The sequence below is a fragment of the Mytilus edulis genome, chromosome 1 (genome assembly GCF_963676685.1).
Source record: "Mytilus edulis chromosome 1, xbMytEdul2.2, whole genome shotgun sequence".
Taxonomy (NCBI): Eukaryota; Metazoa; Mollusca; class Bivalvia; order Mytilida; family Mytilidae; genus Mytilus; species Mytilus edulis.
This window is the reverse complement of record NC_092344.1, coordinates 5,608,924-5,618,743: the sequence shown is the minus strand read 5'-3', so window position 1 is coordinate 5,618,743 and position 9,820 is coordinate 5,608,924. Positions and strand designations below refer to the sequence as shown.

Below are 9,820 nucleotides of genomic sequence, written 5' to 3'. Positions count from 1 at the left end.
GATTGTTTTATTTGGCTTAATTTTCATGTTATTTTTAAATTTTCTACAATATCGTAATGTTTTACATGTAAACAAACTTTCTGGAAATAGACTTTAGGTTTAAAATGGTGGACCATGCTGGACATGTGTATTTGCCCGGCGAATTAATTTGTAATTTGAAGGAATCAGAGAAAACATCGAAAATTTTAGTTGGACCAGGATTAAGACAAGATGAAGAATCTATAATTGTCACGAAATGCGGCTTACTCCGCTTCAAAGAGCCAAACTTTTATTGGATCGACTCTCATCTAAAACGGGTACATGCTTATCAAAGGGAGATAACTCTTATCTTAAAAAAAAAACAAAAAAACAGAGGGAAATGATCAAGATCTATCAAGTGTTATTGTTGTCAAAGTTTACTAGCATAATTAAATTGGAAAAATGCGAAGGGTTCAGATTTTTTAATTTTAAGGTTCTTGGGAAAATTGACAAATAGTGCCTTAAAATCCTCTCACAGAGACTTCGTGGTGTGAATATTATAATGTTTTATGTCCCCTTTTTTTAAAACTGAGAAAATGGCATTTAAAGTTGGACAGTCTGATATCCAGTCATATAAAACAAGAGCTATGCAAAAAGTATGCGTAATACTAGTTCCAACACATCTGATTAAATTGTCCTTTTCAGAAAGGCACTGGCTACGGTTACATGAAAATGTAACAATAATAAAAATATTATTGTTACATTGGAGACTAATTGCCGGAATGCAAAGTTGGGTGAGGAACCGATTAATTACAAATGTAACGATAATTACTGAGGCTACGGTTACATTACGTTATTGTTACATGAAAAACAGCAATGTACGCTAGATTGATTAAACTTAAATCTTCTATAGTTGTATTGCTTCATTCTTTCATATGTACTAAACAATACTTGTAATTTAATACTGATAAATAATAAAATATTATTATTCAACAAATGGTGTACAACTTGAATAGTTTTACTACGTATTAATGGTTTTGATGTTCTTAAAGATACTACTCAAGATTAGGAGTGTGACTGTCAAAGGCGAAACATATAGTTCAATGGTTTCACTTTATAAAGTATTTAACTGCACACCTACTCTTATTACTGTCATTATACTTTGGACCAATTTTGTTTAAGGTGAAAAATATAAAACTTGGGATGCGTTTTAAACGAAACTGAAACAATATCAAGACATACATTTCATACAGCTTTATAACTTGACGCAAATTGATAATCAAAAGCAAAGTTTGCTAACTGTAACTTAAATACTAAGAAATTCTGTATGTACACGTATCCGCGGAGGACGTAATTTCGTTCATCAAAAATGTGTCGGACTTTAAAAACAACTTACTGGATTTGTAGAAATTGTCATTGTAAATAAAAAAAATTACAGTAAATAAATTGTATGTTATAAATGTATGTAATTAATGTCCTCAACTTATATTATTTAGTACATAATACTAGTCCCATCGTACATTGCTGTTTTTCATGTAACAATAACGCAATGTAACCGTAGCCTCAATAATTATTGTTACATTCGTAATTAAACAGGTCCTTACCCAACCATGCATTCCGACATTTAGTCTCCAATGTAACAATAATATTTTTATTATTGTTACATTTCCATGTAACCGTAGCCAGTGCCTTTCAGAAATCTGATAATGTATATATTATTTCGGCAATTTCATATTTCAAGTTTGGAGATAGTACATTTTAATCTTGTGATAAGTAAAGTTGAAAGAATTAAAATGGTATTGGACATAAAACATTATAATATTATTACTGGGCAATGTATATGCCATTAAAATTGAATAAAATCGGCAGTAGAAACAAAGGCCATACACAATCTTGTTGGTTAAAATAGTGTCTTATGTTTTCTTTGAACTATATAGCTATGCCTGCAAGGCAAACTGGTCGTATAGTTCTTCTGTCTATGCGTCTGTCCTTGCAAGGTTAAGGTTCACGTTGACTTTGTCTTTCTTAATAGAATTTCAATGTTAAAAAACCAGGTTAAGTTTCAGGTTTAAGTTTTTGATATAAGAGTTATGATATCATCAAGCAGCTTTGTACATAGATAGCTTATGATGTGGACTGTTTGATGCAAAGTTGATGCTTGGGTTGTAATAAGTCAAGACTCATTGACTTTGTCTTTTGTAATAAAAAGTCAATGCTAAAGACCAAGTTAGGGTAAGGCCAGATCAAGTTAATTGATAGATTCTCATCCACCTATAATAAATTGAAAATATTGGGTTGAGTTGGACTCTTATATTTTATTTTTACGTATTTTTATTACAGATTCCAAAGAACTTTGTAAAAATACATAAAAAATATAAACCACGGTACCTAATTGGCTGGAACGGATGGGGATAAGAATGTAAAAATTAATTTGATATGATCTTAAGGTTAAGTCTGTAATGGGTCTGTGTCTGAACAAACTGTTAGTCATTTTAAATACAGATCATTGGCGGGCATGTACATGTAGTGTCATTGGACATTCTTTTTCTAAAAGGACAGTAATAAAATGACACATAATAATTAGACAATGACTTTATGAATATAAAACTAAAGAATTACAAAAATGGGACCTTTACTCCTTATAGGATGCTGATTTATAAACAAATCATAATTAGCACATCATCATAACAGTTGGACATTAAGTTCATGACATGATATGAAAGGGATCTGTATATGTTTCAGCTAAACAAAATGTATATTTTTTGCTATTATTCATTAAAAAGCTGTCACTTGGACCATTTGAAAATTTCTATATTTTGTCAATAATATTAACAACATGTAAAGACTATATTTATGTATGAAAGTGCCATAAAGTCCTATTAAATTATAATGCCCTCATTTCATACTATCTCCATTGGTAAACTTTTGTCATGTGACCCAGAATCCGTCAATTTCATTGGTTTGTACTTAGATCACTATAATTCTGAATACAACATTGTATTTGGAGATATATCATTTTAATACTACTGTTTAGGCAAATTTGAAGATAATTAAGCCTGGTTAAATATATAGGGAGATAGAACATTGCAGCACGAAACTATTGACACCCATAACTCATTTCCACTGTAAAATGGACTTATAACATTATAATATTCACACGACGACTTGTCAAGAGCACAGGCGTTTGCTTGTGATAAAAATACACCTTATCGCTATTTGTCCGCCATTACTGGACATCACACAAGTTTCCCGTAAAATTTTGACGTCATAAAAGAAAATATCTGACGCCACAATGGAAAAGAGATTGTTGTATGACGTCAAAAGTTCAAGCGGGACAGATTCTCGGGTCAAGCGGGAATAGCGATAAGGTGTATTTCCTATATACAATGTACTTTAATATAACCTGATAACACAAGGTACTCAACTCTCAAATTTGGAAAATGTTAGCTGGTCGTGAAATTCTGTTACATGCTGATTCCTCAGTGGTCAACCCTACTAAAACTTGTTATGTCGTAAATCTAATTTGATTTTTCTACATAATGGTGTATAACATGCCTACTTTTGTTGACGGAATCATCTGTAGCAGGCCTACCCAAGTGTGTCGATCATAATTTTTTTCCTCTACTGATGCCAGATTGGAAACACTAAACTTGCAGTAAATGATTAATTATAAAAATTATTTTAAATAATACTGTTAGTTTTTGTCTGCATTGTGGGTCTAGGTGTGACACAGGATTGCTGTTTTTTTTGTAAGCCTGACATGAAAGTCAAATTATTGTGCCGTGAAAATGGGTAATGAAGTCTAGCGGGACACAGGAAATAACATAAAAATGAGAATTGCTTACAATAACATGGTGTAAGCAGGATACGGGAATCTGACAAAATAGTAAGCAGGATCCATATATGGCCTTCAACTATGATCAAAGCCCACACTGCATAGTCAGCTCAAAATTACAAAAGTAAAACAATTCAAACGAGAAAACTAAAGGCCTAATATATGTATCAAAAATGAATGAAAAACAAATATTTTACACATCAACAAACAATGACCGCTGAATTCCAGGATCCTGACTTGGGACAGGCTTATACATAGGAATGCTTGAAAGGTGTCAAAGCAAAAACATATAAAAATCTTGTGTGTCAAAACCCTTTTAGTCCAAATTCTGGTATTATTTTAAACCATAGCCATCTATTTATCATGCTGTACATAGGCCTCATAAACAATGCTCCCTTATGCAGCTTTAATTCCATTGAAACTTTACTCAAATTTTGTATGCTTACTAATAATTTTAGGCAAAAATAGTTTACTAATGTTCTCGCCTCATTAATTGATTTAAAAGGTAACAAACAAAACCTGATGGAATTGCACAAACCCTATCACATGTGTAGACATAGTAGGCATATCCTGCTTTGCCTGCATCACCCATCATGAAAATTCAGTCAGAATGTCACAATCCGAAATAAAACATAAAATTAGCCTGTATAAACTTTTTCCATCAATTAAAAAGATAGCTGTCAATGCAATATGGAAGCAAACATGGGAATACTTTTTTCATATTTGGAAAGAAATGCATACAAACTGATACCATCCTAACATTTGAAATAGAATTGTTCTAAACTTATAATATAAATCGTGGGAATACTCTTTTAATATTTGGAAAGAAATGCATACAAACTGATACCATCCTAACATTTGAAATAGAATTGTTCTAAACTTATAATATAAATCGTGGGAATACTCTTTTAATATTTGGAAAGAAATGCATACAAACTGATACCATCCTAACATTTGAAATAGAATTGTTCTAAACTTATAATATAAATTTCCACTGTATTCTGTTTTAGTATGTTGCTGTTAAGGGAGATCCAATCATAGGGATAGTTGCAGCTAAGGCAGGAGATGTATTTAGACTGGATATCGGTAGCAGTGACTTGGCAACTCTGTCCTACTTGGCATTTGAAGGAGCAACCAAAAGAAACAGACCTGACGTTAAGGTAATGTTGATCAGGCCAAATAAAAAAATATGTGTGGTTCTAGTTACATCCAAAAAAAAAAGTTAGGGTAGGTAGGTAGGGATTTTTTTTTATTTTATGGTTTTTTTTTACATTGAGTCTATGGGAGTAACATTCTGACTTTAACAGTGCTTAATGAAAAAGGACAATAAAATCTTTAGGGTAGGCTATTTTTAAGACGAAAAAGTAGGGAAGGTAGGGTTATCGGTAACTGGAACCATACATATATTTTTATTTTGCCTCACAGAAATATCTGAGAATTTTATAAGTTCATCTCAAAAGAAGTATTAAATCCAAATTGGAAAATTACCTAACAAGATCTATAATGTGTCAAAACATACTTAAATAAAACCTGTTCAAAGAAAAACAATTGCAATGGCAAACAAGAGTGCACACGCTAAAATGTTTTGCCTTCTTTACTAATCATTGATATTATGTTGATAGTCCTAAATATAAAGCTTTATTACAACTGCCAAATAAACTTAACCAAGAAAACTCAACATTGGCCAATGAACCATAAAAATGAGGTCCAGGTCAGATGAACCATGCCAGGCAGGCATGTACAGTTAACAATTATTCCATACAACAGATATAGTTGACCTATTGCATATAGTTTACAAAAAACAGACCAAAACACAAAAACTTAACACTGAGCAATGAACCATGAACATGACGTCAAGGTCAAATAAAACCTGTGCGACTGACAAATAGATCATAGAATATTTCCATACACCAAATATAGTTGACCTATTGCAATAAGTATTAGAAAAAAAGACCAAAACTCAAACACTTAACTTTGACCACTGAACCATGAAAATGAGGTCAAGGTCAGATGACACCTGCCAGCTAGACATGTACACCTTTCAATCATTTCATACACCAAATATAGTAGACCTATTGCATACAGTATAAGAAAAACAGATAAAAACACAAAAACTTAACTATAACCACTGAATCATGAAAATGAGGTCAAGGTCAGATGACACCTGTCAGTTTGACATGTACACCTTACAGTCCTTCCATACACCGAATATACTAGACCTATTGCTTATAGTATCTGAGATATGGACTTGACCACCAAAACTTTACCTTGTTGACTGATCCATGAAATGAGGTCAAGGTCAATTGAAAACTGTCTGACGAGCATGAGGACATTGCAAGGTACACACATACCAAATATAGTTATCCTATTACTTATAATAAGAGAGAATTTAACATTACAAAAAATCTTAACTTTTTTTTCAAGAAGTCACTGAACCATGAAAATGAGGTCAAGGACATTGGACATGTGACTGATGGAAACTTTGTAACATGAGGCATCCATATACAAAGTATGAAGCATCCAGGTCTTCAACCTTCTTAAATTTAAAGCTTTTAAGAAGTTAGCTAACGCCGCTGCCTAATCACTAACCCTATGTCAAGCTTTCTGCAACAAAAGTTGAGGCCCAAAAATTTCCAAATCTCCAGTTGTGGCTTGGCAACTCTGTCACATGACTGAAACCATGACAAAAATTTTTGAAATAATGTGGATTGTCCTTTGTTTTGTCAAGTTTTGGGTTCATTTCAATAATGAGCAAATAATTATACAAACAAAGCAAACAAGCCAACCAAAGTTTTATTCTACAACTCAAGCACTAGGAAATTAGCTCTAATAGAATTAATTTCAAGGGTGAGATATGATGATGTGGGTCTCATTGGGGTCTAAGTGTGACCCGGGATTGCCGATTTTTTGCAAGCATGACACGTGAAAGTCAAATTATTGTGGCGTGAAAACGGGAAATGAGGTCTTGCGGGACCCGGGAAATGACAAAAAAATGAGAATTGCTTACGTACAAAGTGTAAGCGGGATCCTGGATCGGAACCCCCCAATGAGACCCCTAATGATGGATTTTCATGTATATATAAATACAATTTGACTATGTACTTACTGTAATTTGTTTCAGGTTGGTGATATTGTATATGCTAAATGTATGGTAGCTAATAAAGACATGGAGCCAGAACTAGTGTGTATAGACAGTAATGGACGTAGTGGTGGACTGGGGGTCATTGGTAGAGACGGAGGATTTATGTTTCAAACATCGTTGAATTTGATTAGAAAGTAAGACTTCAAGGGGAGATAATCAGTATGAAAATTTCTAAATGAAACTTGATTTACAGATGGCTGTGTATTACATTTACTTATAACAACAAATACAACATGCATATTCAGAGTGACATGTAAATTATTTGATCTGTAGTTCACCAATATGAATGTTAGTGTCAGTTTCTTTAAATGATAAAAAATATATGACAGCTAAAAATTCCATATAGAGAAGATACTTCTTTTAACTCTAAATTTTGATAAAAAAAATAATTATATATTACTTTGGATTCATTTATTTTCATGGGTACCAATTTTCGTGGATAAAGGAAAACTTGTTTGTTCATGGATATTGAACTTCAAGGTCTGCATACAAGCCTATAGAAAATTTGTCATTTCGTTGGAACATTTAATTTTGTGATTTACTTGTACCCACACAATCCAAGAAATTGATATCTAACCAATGATAATGAATCCACAGTAGCTAATAATTTTTGTGTAAAATTGTTTTAATGACTTATTTTTTTTCTATTTTCAGACTTTTAAGTTCCGACTGTATTTTACTCAAGACCCTTGGTAATGGCATGCATTATGAATGTGCAATAGGAATGAATGGTCGAGTTTGGGTCAAGGCCAAATCTGTGTCACATACAATTGCTTTGTGTAATGCTATAAGTGCTGCAGAATACATGTCTAATGAACAAATCAAAGCTATGTGTAAAAAATTGACTAATGCTTTAGCAGGCTTTTGAAACTGGCTGGAGAAGATTAGGAATTGACAAACCAGTTATGTGTACAATGCCTGTTGAAAACTCCATGGTCAAGTTATCAGTTGGTACAGCAATATGTCTTAACTGCTGTGGTAACTTTGATGAGTTGCACATCAGTAAATGAATAAAAACATCCTTGCATCAGTTTGGACATGGAACTACATTTGCCAAAGCAGCAACTTTTTAGCTCACCTGGCCCGAAGGGCCAAGTGAGCTTTTCTCATCACTTGGCATCCGTCGTTGTCGTCGTCGTCGTTAACTTTTTACATTTTGAACTTCATCTAGAGAACCACTGAATGGAATGAAACTAAACATGGCATGAATGTTCCTTATGAGGTGCTGACCAAGTGTTGTTACTTTGTAGCCGATCCATATTCCAAGATGGCCGCCAGCGGGGGACTTAGTTTAACATAGAACCCTAAGAGAAATGCATACAAATGACTTCTTTGAGAGAACCACTGAATGGAATGAAACCAAACATAGCATGAATGTTCCTTATGAGGTGCTGACCAAGTGTTGTTACTTTGTAGCCGATCCATCATCCAAGATGGCCACCAGCGGGGAACTCAGTTTAACATAGGACCCTATGGGAAATGCATACAAATGACTTCTTTTAGAGAACCACTGAATGGAATAAAACCAAACTTATTATGAATGTTTCTTGTGAGGTGCTGACCAAGTGTTGAAACTTTGTAGCTGATCCATCATCCAAGATGGCCGCCATCGGGGCACTTAGTTTAGCATAGGACCCTATGGAAAATACATACAAATTTCTTCTTTTAGAGAACCACTGAATTGAATGAAACCAAACATGTTTGTTCCTTTCCTTTTGAGGTGCTGGCCAAGGGTTATTACTTTGTAGCCAAATTTTATCTTTTTTTATATAATTTCAAAAACCCAAGAAAAGTCAGGTGAGCGATACAGGCTCTGAGAGCCTCTAGTATGTGTGTAACTTTTTGTTGAGGAAAACACCAGACAGTATGTTATTGTTAACTATTAAAATGAAAATAAATATCATTGGTTGTATTTTAGATGATTACTTAAAAAGATCAGAATTTGTACAGCTGTGTATATGTACATTTCTCATTTAACAAGTTACTAGTTCTCAGGTCTTTTTAAATAAGATGGAATATGAGTGCCAATGAGACAACTATCCATCCAAGTCTCATTGTATAAAAATTTAACAATTATAGAACAAAGTACCAGTATTGTAAAGTTTATTTGAATATTGTTTTGCCCAATTTTAAAGAGAAATTGTATAATTATGCAGAGGATGAACAAATGACAAACGACACATTTATGCAAAGATATATGTGTTGGCAGTTATCCCTAGGTTATGCAATGGTTTTCCGTGTTGTTATTTGATGTCATTTGTGCCTTTGTTAGGCTTAAATCTGTCAGTATGAGCTAAGGAGTGAATATTCTAATGGGGATTATTTTCAAATGACTGCTTCAAGAAATGTTTTTTTATGACCACAAATTTTTTTAAGGAAAGGCTGGAATTGAGTTTTAGGGTTCTTGCTCCATGGGGGTTTCAATAATTGAGGGGCCAAAAAAAGGGGCCCAAATAAGCATTTTTGTAGTTTCAGTCAATAACTTGTGTTTAAGTGTATAAATCTCTCTGAAATTATACCACAAGTTTATATTACAAAGGGATGGTTATAGGGGGTATGGTTCAAAATCAACATGTCAGAATTAAAATTTGACAAAAATGATTCTATTGAACTTTCTCATGTGCCTTTAAGTCAAGTTAAAACATTTTTAGTCTTGTAACATTGAACTTTATAATCGGGGCCAAATATGGCCCTTACCGAACTTTCTCCTTTGACACCTATGTTTCTAACATAAATATCCTAGTTGTGCAGTAAGATTAAGAGCTTCGTATATTGTCTCCCCTGTTGAGGTGTCAGACCACCAATTAAAAATCCCTATCTGTTCAACCAAATTTTGCAATTTTCACAGCTTTCTAAATATTTTACCTTAAGTTTAACTTCAAGGA

At 33.2% G+C, this 9,820-nt stretch overlaps 1 protein-coding gene across 1 annotated transcript; it reads left to right on the top strand.

The window, feature by feature from the left end:
• Positions 1–104: 104 nt before the first annotated feature.
• LOC139510197 (exosome complex component RRP40-like) lies at positions 105–8,847 on the top strand. The gene is made up of 4 exons (XM_071296657.1): positions 105–296; positions 4,804–4,953; positions 6,915–7,069; positions 7,590–8,847. Exons 1-4 carry the CDS (start codon positions 105–107, stop codon positions 7,801–7,803), a joined length of 711 nt encoding a protein of 236 aa, XP_071152758.1. The 3' UTR covers positions 7,804–8,847.
• Positions 8,848–9,820: the final 973 nt, after the last annotated feature.